The following is a 15246-nucleotide window of genomic DNA, read 5'->3' on the forward strand; positions in this document are numbered from 1 at the left end:
TTTATGATATGAGTGACATATAATTATAATAAGCATGATAAGAGATGAATTGATACGTGAGGTGAAATGGGGTTTTAAGTTGCGTCCAAGATTATTGCACTTATATAGCGACGTGTGTGTTTGTGTGGCTGCTTGTACTAGTCCAGACTGATGCCGATTTATAGTGCTAGCTCACTGAGATACCATGCCGCAGTTTAACATGAATACCCCACTCAGACACAGTATACTGACTCCGAGCCGACCAGTCCTTGTTTTAGCCCCTAATGCCGAGCGCCAGACAGGGTAACAACAAGTACATCTTTTAACGTCTTTTGGTATGACGCAGCCGGGGATCGAACCCCGGACATTCCACTCTCCGGGTGGACGCTCTACCACTAGACCACGGAGGCGGTCCAAATTGATACGATTGAAATAGGTTCTCACCCAATAGGACAAGCGTTTCTTCATTTCTTTCTTGCCCTGCACATGCTGCCACTTGTCAATATGAGTGGAGTGGATTTTTCGACCTCTGTTTTTTTAGGTTTTCTCTAATTTATGTTAGAGACAGAATGTTTTTTGTGACTCACAACAGTTATTTTCAGGCCATTCAATGAACACTTATTATGTTTTCAAAAAATCTTGAGGCAACATCTGTTAAAAGCAAGGTCATGTTCCTGATCCTGCATGTTTAAAGTCAGAAAGAGGCACTCAACATGCTCAAGACCGCCTCCGCTGTCTAGTGGATAGAGCGTCTGCCTGGAGAGCGGAAGGTTGTAGGTTCAATCCCCAGCTGCGACATACCTAAAGACTTCTAAAAAGATGGTACTTGTTGTTACCCTGCCTGGCGCTCTGCGTTAAGGGGCTAATACAAGGTCTGGTTGGCTCAGGGTCAGTATACTGTGTCTGAATGGCATGGTATAATGGGCATGGTATATCAGTGGGCTGGTCATCTTAAGTCTGAACTAGTACAAGCAGATAAACACTTGTAATGACGAAGGCTCAGGTTCGATTCCCCACATGGGTACAATGTGTGAAGCCCATTTCTGGTGTTCCCTGATGTGATATTGCTGGAATATTGCTAGAACAGTGTAAAACCATACTCACTCACTTACTCACTCACTGCTATTCATATCACAACTATTAACTCCAGGATAACTCTTCATGCCGTCTGGTCTAATAGGGTGCAGGGTTAAAACCTTTTTAAAACGTTTTCTGAAAATGCTGGGGAAAAAATTGTTTTGGGTTTTAAAAAAAGAGATAAAAAAACTTGATTTGCTTTGACTACTGGATTTCCTGTAATAAATGTGTTATATGAAAAGAAGTTTTTTGACACCTTCCTCCAGAGAAAATGAATAGACTTGAAGCACTGACTGAAAAAATGTCTTCTTTCTAATAAAATTCCCATCCCTTCAGAAGAATATTAATGGTTGGTCCCTTAGAGTAGTAACTTTAACCAATGTATGGACATTTTTTTTTCATCTCCACAGATGGACACAGTGGATGTTCCGGGAGGTCATCCATCAGAAGATGAGGTAGATGGCGGTAAATTGTGTTCAACAGAAAAGAATTTGCCTTCAGACAATGCTATTGAAAGTCAGGCTGCAGCAGGAACTGAAACTAATGTCATGGATGAAAAATGTGCTCAGAATGTAGTAACTGACCCCGAGGAGCAGAATGACAAGTTGGCACCCAAAACAAATGATGACTCTAATCCCGCTGAAAGATCACAATCAGCATCTGATAGCAGCACTGTTAATGAGGCATATGCAGAAAAGTCGACTTTGGATTATCAAGAAGCACCAGGAGAGCCTGGTCCAAAAGCTGGGGTTGTTTGCCATCCATCAGAAGATGCTGAGTGCCTAACTGAAGCTGGAGGAGTCGCAATTGCTTCCAAAGATGACAAAGATGCCGACAGTGGTCTGGAAAAGGAAAATACTGATGACAACAACCCAGAGGTAATTGCTGGAGTCCTGAATGCTCACAAAGAGGCCAAAGAATCCGACAGTGGTCTGGAAAAGGAAACATCTGAGGACAACAACCCAGAGGTAATTGCTGGAGCCCTGAATGTCCACAAAGAGGCCAAAGAATCTGACAGTGGTCTTGAAAAGGAAAATACTGATGTCAACAACCCAGAGGTAATTGCTGGAATCCTGAATGCCCACAAAGAGGCCAAAGAATCCGACAGTGGTCTGGAAAAGGAAACATCTGAGGACAACAACCCAGAGGTAATTGCTGGAGCCCTGAATGTCCACAAAGAGGCCAAAGAATCTGACAGTGGTCTTGAAAAGGAAAATACTGATGTCAACAACCCAGAGGTAATTGCTGGAGTCCTGAATGCTCACAAAGAGGCCAAAGAATCCGACAGTCCTCTTGAAAAGGACAATTCTGAGGACAACAACCCAGAGGTAATTGCTGGAGTCCTGAATGTCCACAAAGAGGCCAAAGAATCCGACAGTGGTCTGGAAAAGGAAACTTCTGAGGACAACAACCCAGAGGTAATTGCTGGAGTCCTGAATGTCCTCAAAGAGGCCAAAGATGCCAACAGTGGTCTTGAAAAGGATAATTGTGGGGACAACAACCAAGAGGTAATTGCTGGAGTCCTGAATGTCCACAAAGAGGCCAAAGAATCCGACAGTGGTCTTGAAAAGGAAACTTCTGAGGACAACAACCCAGAGGTAATTGCTGGAGTCCTGAATGTCCTCAAAGAGGCCAAAGATGCCAACAGTGGTCTTGAAAAGGATAATTGTGGGGACAACAACCAAGAGGTAATTGCTGGAGTCCTGAATGTCCACAAAGAGGCCAAAGAATCCGACAGTGGTCTGGAAAAGGAAAATTGCGAGGACAACAACTCAGGGGTAATTGCTGGAATGAAAGAAGTCTGCGACTGTGGTACTGATCAGAAATCAAGCATGCAGAAGAAAACTGAAAAGGATGTCATTGAAGAAGACAAACCTTTAAATGATCTATTTGATGCTGGTCCATTAGTAGTTGAAGTGAACCCACTGAATGACATTGGGGAAAGCTTTAAACCTGATGCAGTGAGTAAAACTGCAGTTAATGTTGCAACAACCCCACCACAAGCAGAAACTCTATCTCCCCCTGAATCAACAGATGAGTGTAATCTCATGGAGGGAAGAAGTGATGACAGTAATGATAGAGTAGAGGAATTAAAAGTGGAACATCCATGTGTTTCAGATAGGAGGCCTGAGTCAGTTGAAGTTGTTTCTGAACATTCTGTAAACTCTGTTACCCAAGAAGCATCTGTATGTGCAGTCAGTGTTGCACTTTGTAGAAAGTCACTGTCAACTGCAGATGAAGAACTACGTGAACCATTCCCTCCAGGCAAGCCACCAAATGAATCAAATAAAACACTTGTAGACAATTCATTCAAAGAAACTGTCCAGCAACAAATTGCAAATGTCACATATTTTAAATGTGCTGCATTAGGAAATGTAAACGACAATGTTTCACATAAAGTGTCTGGTAAATACAGCCAAAATCCTGATAATGAGGCAGAGCATGGAAATGACGAGGGTGTTTCAGTTGTTGAAGAAAGAAGTTGTGCTCATATTGATGAAGACAAATCCATTAATGAATCAAATGACAAAATTGAAAAAAGTTCTTTATCTTCCCTTGAAGAGCAGCCAAAGCATGATCAAAATCTGAAAGATGAAAGACCCCTTTCTACCTGTGAGGATCACATTGATGGATCCAACATTGATGATCATCCAACAGATGATGTTCATCAGCCAAGTACAGATGATACAGGTCCTGAGCATGGGGTCCTTACCAAATTGAAGCATCCTGATCCAGAGGAAGCAGCTGGTGAACCAAGTCAAGATGTTTCTTTGTCTCCCCTTGATGAGCAGGCAAAGGGTGATCGAAATGTGATAGAGGAAACGCCCCTTTCTACCTGTGAGGATCACGTTGATGTATCCAGTTCACAAGCAGCTACTGACCATGAAGAATGTGATTCTTCAGGAGAGTTGGTCATTGATGAGGTTGAATGTGAAACAAGTTGTGCTGATATTGATGAAGACAAATCCTCAAATGAATTAGATGGCACGTTTGCAAATAATCCACCTGCAGATGCAGTTCATCAGACCAGTACAGTTGAGACAAGTTCTGATCATGGGGATCTTTCCAAATCAAAGCAACCTGTTCCAAAAGAACCTGTTGATACTGAGGAAAAGCATGAAGGAAGAAAGTCTGGATTGATTGCTGAAGAAACAAGTTGTACTCATATTGATGAAGATAAATCCCCAAATCCATCAAACGACACATTTGCTAATAATCCATCTACAGATGATATCCATCAGTCCAGTACAGATGAGCCAAGTTCTGATCATGGGGTGCTTACGAAACAAAAGCAACCTCTTCCAGAGGAAGCAGCTGGCGAACCAAGTCAAGATGGTTCTTTGTCTTCAATAGCAGAGCAGCTAGAACATGATCAAAGTATACCAGAGGAAACGCCCCTTTCTATCTGTGAGGATCCATCCACTGCCCACACACAACCTGGAAATCATGACTCTTTAAGAGAGTTGGTCACTGATAAGAATGAATCAAGTCAAGATGTTTCTTTGTCTCCCCTTGAAGAGCAGCCAAATCGTGATCGAAATCTGATAGATGAAACGCCCCTTTCTACCTGTGAGGATCATGTTGATGTATCCAGTTCACAAGCAGCTACTGACCATGAAGAATGTGATTCTTCAGGAGAGTTGGTCATTGATGAGGTTGAATGTGAAACAAGTTGTGCTGATATTGATGAAGACAAATCCTCAAATAAATTAGATGACACATTTTCAAATAATCCACCCGCAGATGACATCCATCAGTCAAGTACAGATGAGACAAGTTCTGATCACGGGACTCTTACAAAACAAAAGCTACCTGTTCCAGAGGGAGCAACTGGCAAACCAAGTCAAGATGGTTCTTTGTCTTCCATAGCAGAGCAGCTAGAACATGATCAAAGTATACCAGAGGAAACGCCCCTTTCTATCTGTGAGGATCCATCCACTGCACACACAGACTCTGGAGTTGATGACTCTTTAGGAGAGTTGGTCACTGATAAGCATGAATGTGAAACTGAACACGAGCATACGCAAGGCTTGTCTGGTGCTGGTCAGAAATTGAAGGATCAAAATTCACAGTGTCAAGAATCTGTTGATGCAAAGAGCCATGATTTTCTCACCAATAAGAAAACAGATCTTACTGAAGGTGAGCAGGATGCCAGTGAATTAGCTGTAGGCATGACCAGGAAGACCACAGAAAGCTTGAGTGATGAACAGACCCAGGAAACTGAGCAAGGAGCAAGATCTGAGAAATGTGTAGAGATTGGTAATAACAGCGAAAAAGAGAAGTTAGGTGGTAGTGGAGAGAGAGAAGACACTACAACTCCAGAAGGTGACACTGGTGATGGAACAGATAGAATCAACAGCTGTCCCATTAAAAAAGATTTAGAACAGGCTTGTGAATCTCAACCTTTTGATGTGGATCACATACAGTCTAGTTTTGAAGATAATGTCAGTCAAGACAACAAAATTATGGAACAGCCTGATGAAGATGCTTGTTCTTCACAAGACAAGGTACATGACTCAGAAGAGACTTGTGAAACTCAACCTTTTGATGTGGATCACATACAGTCTAGTTTTGAAGATAATGTCAGTCAAGACAACAAAATTATGGAACAGCCTGATGAAGATGCTTGTTCTTCACAAGACAAGGTACATGACTCAGAAGAGACTTGTGAAACTCAACCTTTTGATGTGGATCACTTTCATTTTGATAAGGAAGGTGACAGTTATCAAGACGTCAGTACAGCTAAGGAAAATCCTGATGAACATCCGTCAAGAGAACAACAATTGGCAGAAAACGAAAAGTTGACAGATGATTCCAGAGAGCAGACAGTTACAGAGGTGGCCCATGATCAGGATAGTGGTCTTAGGGATGGTGTTTTTCACCCAGAGAGTGGTGCAAAAGCAACATTTGCCAAGGAGGATACAGCAAATAATGCTCATGGATTTGTGATGTTAAGCCCATTTACACTCACGCGAGAAGAATTTGATGCTCAAGACAAAAGTCCTGACTTGAAGAAATCAAATGTACAAGCTTCAATTAAATCTGCAAAACAAATGTGTGATGCTGTCCAAACTACTGATGCAGGGAGGGAAGATACCAGTTTTGCAATAGGGGAACATCAATCGTCTGGCAGCAGTGAAGTGGCAGAAGGACAAAGCCAAGAAACCTCATATTTAGAAGCAGGAGACATGAACATGATGAAGAGTCCTGAGAAAGAAACAGATGTTGCTGAAACTGAAGATGATGTATGTCAAGCAGGTGAAGAAGTTCAAACTGGAGGAGATGATGAAAAAACAGCTGATAACAATTCTGAAGACAAACCTCCCCAGCAGGAGTTGAAGTTAAAAAGTCCTGAAAAGGGTCGAATTTCCATTGGCTACTCTAAAAGAAAGGATAAATTCAAATGCTTTCTCTGTGATGAAATAGGTTCTGGTGGTAGCTTTGAAGAACATGTGATGCAACATCTTTTATGGAAGCCATACAAGTGCCTTTACTGTTCACAGTACTTTATTACACGATCTGATATCGGAAAGCATGTGTCAGAGAGTCATAACGGAAAACAGCTTAGATGTGGTTTGAGGGCAATCAAGAAGGCTAAAGAATGTATGCGAGAAGCCCAAAGGAAGGGAACCTGTATGTATTTTGCTGATAAATTGAATGGTATGTACTGGTCCTGTAAAAAAAAGAAAACAGATCACGAAGCAAAGTTGTTGGATGAGAAGGCCGAAGGAACCAGTGGCATGCCAACACAGTGCACTGAGGAATCTGTTCAGGGCACTGAGGAATCTGTTCAGGGTACAAAGCAAGTGCCAGAGCCTGGTTTCGATCAAAGTGATCAGGCTGAAGTCAATCAGATCAGTATGGACAGAGTCCTGGACCAAGGAAATGTTATACAGCCTAGATCTAGTGACTTCAGTACATCATTCAACACGTCGAAAACTGCAATGGTTAATCAAGGAGGAGAATCTAGGAATAGTACGCCTGATGTTATCTTTACAAAGCAGTTGGTGAAACCAAGGGATGGTGATACTGTATTGGCTACAACAAACCTAGGAACAGTCTCAGTCTCAGTCTCAGCATCAGCACCAGCAACAGCAACAGCAACAGTCCCTCAACCAGTTGCGGCAACAATCACAGCACAAGTCCAAGCAGCAATTCCAGCAGCAACCCAAGCAGCAATCCCAGCACAAGCGCTAACAACTGTCCAACCTATAACTAGTCCAGTTCATAACAGCCTTCAAAGTATAATACCAGGAACAATCTCTCCACAGAGTATGAATGTTCAGGTGATTCAGTCAACAGGTTTAACAGTACCTGCGATACCAGTGTTCCTTAATCATATTAGTGGTGGAGTGAAAACCCCTGTAGTGTCAGATGCTTCAATCACAGGATTCACCTCAGTATTAACATCTCCTCCAGCATCAAACTCCGTTGTTCAACAGCTAACACTGTCTCCACCAAAGATTATGCCCAGAAGCCATATAATTTCATCAGACCCAAATAAAATTATTTTGGGGAATCCAGCCACTGTTCCAGTGAATCAAGGTCTGCAATCAAATATGCAGCCCATTCTCATTCCAGTATCATTAAACACGAATGTAAATCAGTTTGGTGTGACCCCAGTCTCTTCCAAAGCTTCATCAAAAGGAGAAAGAGCAGAAAGAGAAATTCAGCCTGTCAAAGATAAAGGAAGCCCTGATGGGAACACCAAATCTAAGGATAAACAGCTGAAATTCCATGATATAACTCAAGCTTTTAGGCCTCCAATTGCTAATATTACAATATTACCGCGACCCCCTACAGCTAAGCAGCATTTGCCTCTTTTGACATCATTTTTTCTTCCATCACAACAATCCTCATCAAGCACTCCTCAGGTCCTGAATTCTACTGCTGCATCTGGGTTTATTCCACAAAATGTATCAATTGTGAATCCCAACTGTCCAGTTCTCGTCATTCAGAAAGCCGGATATGGGCCATTCATGCAGTTGAAGTCATCAAATCAAACAGCACCCGTTGAGTCACAAATTCTCACCCATCCAAAAAGACAGAATCCATCAGAAGTAGAACATGCAGTTTCCTCCAAGAATATCCCGCCAAGTGAAGGGCAGAAACAGACTCTGACTTCTGGCAGCTATGTGTATAAGCCACAGCCTTCTGATCAATCTAAGCGTGTGTGTGTCATGTTTACAGTAGGTCTTGTCAATGGTGTGTTTGTCTGTGCCATGTGTAGGGGAAGATTTAAACATGAAAACAGCTTCCGAGCACATCTGTGGAATCACATTCATGATGCAAACATGCCCTGCCCCCATTGTAAATCATCCAATGTGTCTGGATTGAATATTCTAGCATGTTCAAAAACGGATGGATACATGGAGAAACTTAAGACTGGCTTGGTAGGCAATTCATCTTACCTTGAAATTAAAGGCTACAGAACTGTATCAAACACTGTGGATTCTCAACTTTCAAACACTCAAAATGAGCCAAGTAAGGCTCAGAAGTGCCAAATGGATAAATCAAAACACAGCCAAGGTATAATAGACATTTCTTCAGAGGTTGTTTCCAGGGAGCCTGTACAAAATGCTATTTTTCCTGAAGCAAGACCGAAAGGCTTAGCTCCCATCATCCATGGGGATGAAGCAACTGCTAAAACTGGTGTTGAGTATCATTCTGGTACTTTGGCAACTGGGGTTCCTGACCAATATGTCCGTGGTGTGGCCAGTGGTACTGGGGAGCCTTCATTCAAGGAACAGCAATCCAGCAACAATGATGAGTTGGACAAATCCACAGCAGCACCAGATCTTGAGGGTGACCTGCCCCGTGTCAAGATTACTTCAAGAACTGTGTCCTCAGTCATGTCAGAAGGTGCTGATAATACAGAAGGACACTTGCCTTCAATAACACCCAATCAGGACAGTGACGAAAAAAGTAAGGGTGTTGCTAAACCTGTTTCTTCAGATCGGGGAGATCACACCACGGGGGATGCAAAGGACTCTAAAAAATTGGCGCCAGGATCAGAAAAAGATTTGAACAGAAACGCACCCTCTCCTGTCAAAGTGACAACGACATGGACGTTTTATGTTTGTGGATCACAATGTGGGTATTCTTCCTTATATGCCCAAGAATTTAAGAAACATGTTGCTGAGTGTAACCGATCAGGTTCATTGTTGTGTTCCCATTGTCAGTATTCTAGCGATGGTCCTGAGAGCCTGCTCCGCCACATTGTGAAGCACTATGTGGGCCATGCGCCTGGTATAGCTGTGCACACATGTTCAATCTCAGGCTGCAGGTTCACGACCAACATCTTGCAGGGATATTATCAGCATCTGGCAAGCAATCACACTGAAGTCAAGGAGTATGAGTGCAACTACTGCAAGGATGTATTCTCTGATCTTGTCTCTTTCATGAAACATCTACAAGAAAACGTCCTTCATGTTGTGAGTTGCAGATATTGCAGTGCTAGAGATTGTGCAAAGACAGTGCTAGTCAAACATATCATGGAGGCTCATCCAGGAAAAAGCAGAATGACAAATATGTTGAAACAGTTAGTGTGCAAGGACAGAAAAGACAATCATGCCCTGTCATTGCTTTCACCCAAGTCTTCATCTGCATCAAAACCAGCTATTGGTGCTTCTACAGCTCCTGCCACTGAAGCTCTTCCATCAGTTTTGGGAGACGGTGGCAGGGTGGATCAGAACATTGTCCTTGAGATTGACAGAGCTGCTTCACCTGCATTAGCTGAAAATACTGATGCACACCTCTCCTGTAATGAAACAGGCGATGAGACCAGTTTGGGTGGCTCTGTCAAAGATGCTTCCCTTGATCCTGTTTTTAGGTGTTCGGTGTGCACATATATTGGGGTAGATAGACATGATTTGAACACTCACATTGCTAAGCACGATGATAAAACAAGCAAAACGGCCACAGCATTTTCATGCACAGAGTGCCCTGATGGATTCAACTTTCTGGCAAATTTTGAGATACATTTAAGAAGACACAGCAAACTACTGACCTACAATCTCTATGTTTGCTCAGTGTGCAAATATGAAGTGGGCAGCAATGATGTAATGTTGAATCATATGGCCCAGATTCACAAGCTGACTGGTAAAGGGCAGACGCAATTTAGTCGTAAACTCAAGGTGTCCAAGACAGATGTATTGAACTGTTCCCAATGCCCTTTTCAATGTTTGGACCAAAATGTGCTTGATGTACACAGGCAGAAGCGCCATCTGTCAAGTACCAACAAGACGCCAAAACAGATGTCAAAGGATGCTTCACTTTCAAACACTTCATCGAATGAAGATCAAGTTTCAGCCAATAACAAAAGTGCTGAGAAAGGTGAAAAGCCCATTGACAGTCACAGCAGAGAAAAAGGTAAAGGTAAACTGAAGATGACGATTCCTCACAACAGTGTCTTCATCAGCCCTGTCAGATGCATTAGCTGCAAGTTTTCCTCGGTGTACAAAGCCAATATTCAACGCCATATGGATAAACACCATCCTGAAATAGAGCTTGTAGTCGAGAGTGGGAAAATAGGAAGTCCACTGAAAAAAGTCGTGACAGATGAAGCTCCAGTGAAATTGGAACCGAATGATATGAGACTCCAAATTGGCAGCACCCTATTGGACACGGAACTTCAGTGGTTATACGAGGGTCATGGATCATCCTATCGCTGTATGATTTGCTCAAAGTCTTTGTACAAGAGAAACTACCTCCATGGCCACATCCTCGACCATTTAGACATTTCTTTGTGGAAATGTAAGGAGTGTGATTTCAAGAGCTCCCGAAGGAACATTGTGAAAGATCACATGAAGGATATCCATGAAAAGAAATGTCACACAGAAGAGGTAGTTCCAGTTGTGGATGAAATAAGGCCAAAGATTTTCAAGGTTCTTGGGAAGCTGATCCAGGACGACAAGCTTGTCACTGATGTCAAGCCATCTCTGGGTACTAAGGAATTAGATGAGAAGCTGAAGTACATGTATAAAGTGATTGGAAAGCAGAAGATCTGCAAACGATGTGAAACAGAACACCAGTCGCTTTATTCTATGCATAGCCACATCATGAGGAGGCATTTTGGTCTGCATCTTTTCAAATGCTGTTATTGTGACTTTTCTGGACTTGAAAGATATGTTGTGGCAAAACACTCCAAAGAAAAACATCCTGATGAAGAATTATCAGTTCGATATCATCCCAACAACATTAAAGATATGGTATCAGATGAGGATAAAAAGAGAACTGAAAGATCTCATCAGAGTACCACTAAGTCTTCAAGCTCTGATCACTCCTCATCCCATGAGAGACGAACAGAGTTGAGAGTTGGGAGTGACATGTTGGATCAGAAACTACAGCCAATGTATGACGTCAGAATCGGAAAAATAAGAAAACTGATTTGCAGGAGCTGCCAGGCTGATTACCCAAGCAAGTACTCCCTACATTGTCATCTCCTCAAGCATTTGAAGATCAATCTTGTAGCCTGCCCACACTGTGATTTTGAACTTCTGGAACAAAGCAAGATGGGTGATCACATCAAAGTAGTGCACCCGAGAAGTCATATCTACTTCAAGTTCCTTGATGTGGACATTGGGTCGGCAGTTAAGGACTATCTGGAGAAAAAGGATGCTCAGCCTAAAACAGACAGAAAAAAACCACCAAAAGCTGCAAAACCTAAGTTGTCTGACCTCCTTGCAAAACGAAAGCCTGCCAGTCCGATCAAGCATGCAAGAAGTCCTGAGAAAGTTTCTAAGAATGTGATGTCAGTTACTGCAGGGGGGTTGAAAAGGTTCAAGTGTCGGTTGTGTGATTACATGGCCTTGACAAAGCACAGTGTTGGCACTCATGTTTTCAAAGTTCATAAAAACTCCGGAACAAAAACAACGACAATCACAGATGCTTCAAGGTCATTAGTTCCTGATTATTTCCTATGTAAGTTTTGTAAATTCAAGACACATCTTTTGGAATTATTGAAGTCTCATTACACTCGTAAACATCCGCTTGAAACCATGGATGAACCTGTGGCAGTCCCGGAGAATACGATTGAGAGTGGAGATGAAGGTGGAGATGGTTATGATGATGATGATGATGATTTCACGCCTGATAGTTTACAACATTTCTCATCTCTATTTGCGGAGAAGGAAACTTGTCAAAATGAGGAAGGTAACAAGAATTCAGAAAATGCTCATCCTGAAACTCCAAAGGAAGAAGACAAACAAAAGAGGGAGTCCCCTGTAACATTTGAAGAGGCAAGAGTTGTTCTCGAAAAGATTGATGCTGGAGACAAAGCTGTGAGTGATATTTCCGAGAGAGTAAAGTTAAAAAAGCGGAAAGAGAAATGTTATGAGGAAGATGCAGAAGGGCAGCCAGCTAAGAAAATGAAGGCACAAGATACAGAACACAGCCAAGTGTCATACAAGTGTCCTAAGTGTAGCTATGTGGATAGCAGTAAGACCAAGGGAGTGCTACATCTGAAGAAGATACATAATGTGAATAAACTAATGCAGTGTGCTTATTGTACAGCTTCTTACATAACAGAAGACACACTGAAAAACCACATTCGGTTCCTCCACAAAGGCAAGGAGATCTTGCACCAAGAAATACCTCTGGAAAGTATGCTTGCAGAAGTAACAAGTTCCCACCCTTCTCCTGAGGTCTCCCCTGGTGTTGGTGAGAGTCCGCCATCAGGGAAGTCTGCGGATGCTGCTCAGAATAAGCCTGCACTTCCAGGTGGGTCTTCTGGTTCTGATAAAGCTCCAAAGCCAACAAAATCATCAAAATCGCTAAAAGACCAGCTTTCTCCAGAATCAAAGGAATCTAAGAAAATTGATAATAGTGCTGAAGCATCAAATATCTCTTCAAAGGACTCTTCAAAAGACGTATCTAAAGACTCTAAACATGCCCCCAAAGTCGATCATGAACCAGAACCACAGAGGTCCAAGTATGCGTCATTTGTGCCAAGCAGCCCAGATAATAGCGATCATGAAGAGAGAGTCTATTACAAATATGTGTGTGTTTACTGTGACGTCAACATCAATAGTAAAACTGAAATAAAGACACATCTTGCAAAACATTGTCTGGAGAGACTTCATGGGAATAAAATTCCAGAATCAGAAGAGGCCAGATTAAAAATCAAGAAGAAAGTGCGAGACATTATTCCCATTTGTGTTGAGCGTGCCAACAATAAAAAGGTCAAGGTCACCTCACAGCCTGAAACAATCGAACCAGAAGCTTCTCGTGCAGCATCTGAGGCCGAAACTGAGAGACAATCAACAGAACCATTAAAAAATGATGTTGAGTTTGAAAACAAGGTGGTAAAACACAAAAAACACGTTCAGTCAGAGTCAGATTCCGATTCTGAGTTTTTGACAAGACCTGTTAAAAAATGCAGACGAAGGATAAGGGCTGTGATTTCATCATCAGATGAAGATGAACCCATCGTAGCACGGAAAGAAGAGCGAGTGAAAAGAACCTGTAAGTATTCATGTCCATTTTGGTTGCTATGTAGCTAAGTTAGGATGTCAGTAGGGATTCAAGGGCAGGATGGGTTAGTTGTAGGGGTCACGATACGCTCCCAGAATATGCAGAACTACCCATAAGTATCATGACATGAGGTTTGTGCAATATTTTTGTGAACGTCTGAGGAAATATTTAAAAAAAAACACCATAATCGCCTAGCTCAAATACAACTTTAGCAAGACTTATGGGTCATTGCGACTAATTTAACGCGAAAATAAAATAACACGATGCACGGCATTGCTTTCTATCGGTCCGTCGTTTCTGTACATAGCATGGGTATATATTGAAATTCATAGTACATATGATAATTTTTGCACATTTTTCTCCCAATTTGACCATTTATTATTTTTCTTATGACATTTTTTTCATGTCATTCGATAACTAGTATAATGATCAATAACTGTACTTAATTTTGTTTTATTATTTTCACAAATAACGCTTGTAGAGACATTTTTGTGCAACATGCAGAAATCCATGGTCCACTGACAGGCCATTACGCATATGAGTGACCCCCTCTCAGGTGGTCACTTGTACGCAAGACGGGAGAGCCGTCTTGCGTACACGTTACGTCCTCTACTGATGATAAGCATGTTGAGATCGAATTTGGGTAACTAGTAACTGTAATCACTAGCCCTGTTCAGTAAGGGTTGTTACCCCCTTAATGAATTATCTCTCCCCCCCCCCCCCCCCTTAATATTCCCATAATTCAACAGTCTTCTCCCTGAAGATAATTGAGTGAGTGAGTTTGGTTTAACGCCGCTTTTAACAGTATTCCAGTTATATCACGGTGTGTCAGCTTAATGTGGGAGGAAAGCCCGAAGTGATGCAGGTCTCAGATGTTTACCACTTCGGTGAAACCCACGAGCAGGGGTATGGTGCTGACACCATATATATGTATGTATATATATACATATATTATTATTATCATCTGATCGTGATTGTGCCATCAGATTTTGAAATTTTGTCCGTCGTCTGTCATCAGTCAAAAATAATCTCTCAGAAACCAGTGTGGTTAAAACTTAACATATTTGTTCCTGTCAATGATGTTTCCCAATTTGTTCTAGAGGTTTGAATCTGATTTTCAATATGGCCACCCAGGCAACTTTGTAGCCCTGTTCAGTAAGGGATGTTACCTCCCTTAATGAATTATCCCCCCTTAATACTCCCATAATGCAACAGTCTTCTGGACATGCTGGAGAGCAATCCAACAACTGACCTGGAAACACTTGTATGACTGAACATCAGACAAATGATAGATGATTTATATTTATTTCAATTCAGATTTTTGGTAGGGCATTTTCAACTTATATACTGTATTCGACGTAAAAAGCGCCCAGGGCGCTCTCACAATTAGAAATGGGGGGGCTCTTATTAGAATATTATTTTGGAGTTGAAAGATAAATTTCGTGGTTTATGCTTACAGTCTGAAATGTTAATGCACGACAGATATATTTTTCCATAATTTAACGAGTGCGTATTATACGTGAATAGGGGAAGGAAGCTGTGCGTATTATATGCGAATAGGGGTCGGAAGGGGTGCTAATTGGGATTGTTCAATAGCCAATATATTAGCAAATCCCGACGTGGGCGCTTATTAGAGCGAGGCCCTTATTACGTCGAATACGGTGCATGTAAATCTAGGTCACATGTACATGTGTGCCAAATCCTCGCTATGAAGAC

At 42.0% G+C, this 15246-nt stretch overlaps 1 protein-coding gene across 2 annotated transcripts in view; it reads left to right on the forward strand.

Moving 5' to 3' along the window:
- LOC124144388 overlaps positions 1–15246 on the forward strand; it is a 32186-nt gene that overhangs the window by 11525 nt on the left and 5415 nt on the right. The window contains exons 2-3 of one of the 2 annotated variants that reach the window (XM_048381205.1): positions 1467–1934; positions 2565–13521. In XM_048381205.1, the coding sequence (XP_048237162.1) occupies positions 1467–1934; positions 2565–13521 (11425 nt within the window). Of the gene's footprint in view, positions 1–1466; positions 13522–15246 lie in introns of both variants that reach the window. The other variant, XM_048381204.1, reaches the window with a different exon arrangement.

This window comes from Haliotis rufescens, unplaced genomic scaffold (assembly GCF_023055435.1).
Source record: "Haliotis rufescens isolate VD_foot unplaced genomic scaffold, xgHalRufe1.0.p SCAF_37, whole genome shotgun sequence".
NCBI classification, from domain to species: Eukaryota; Metazoa; Mollusca; class Gastropoda; order Lepetellida; family Haliotidae; genus Haliotis; species Haliotis rufescens.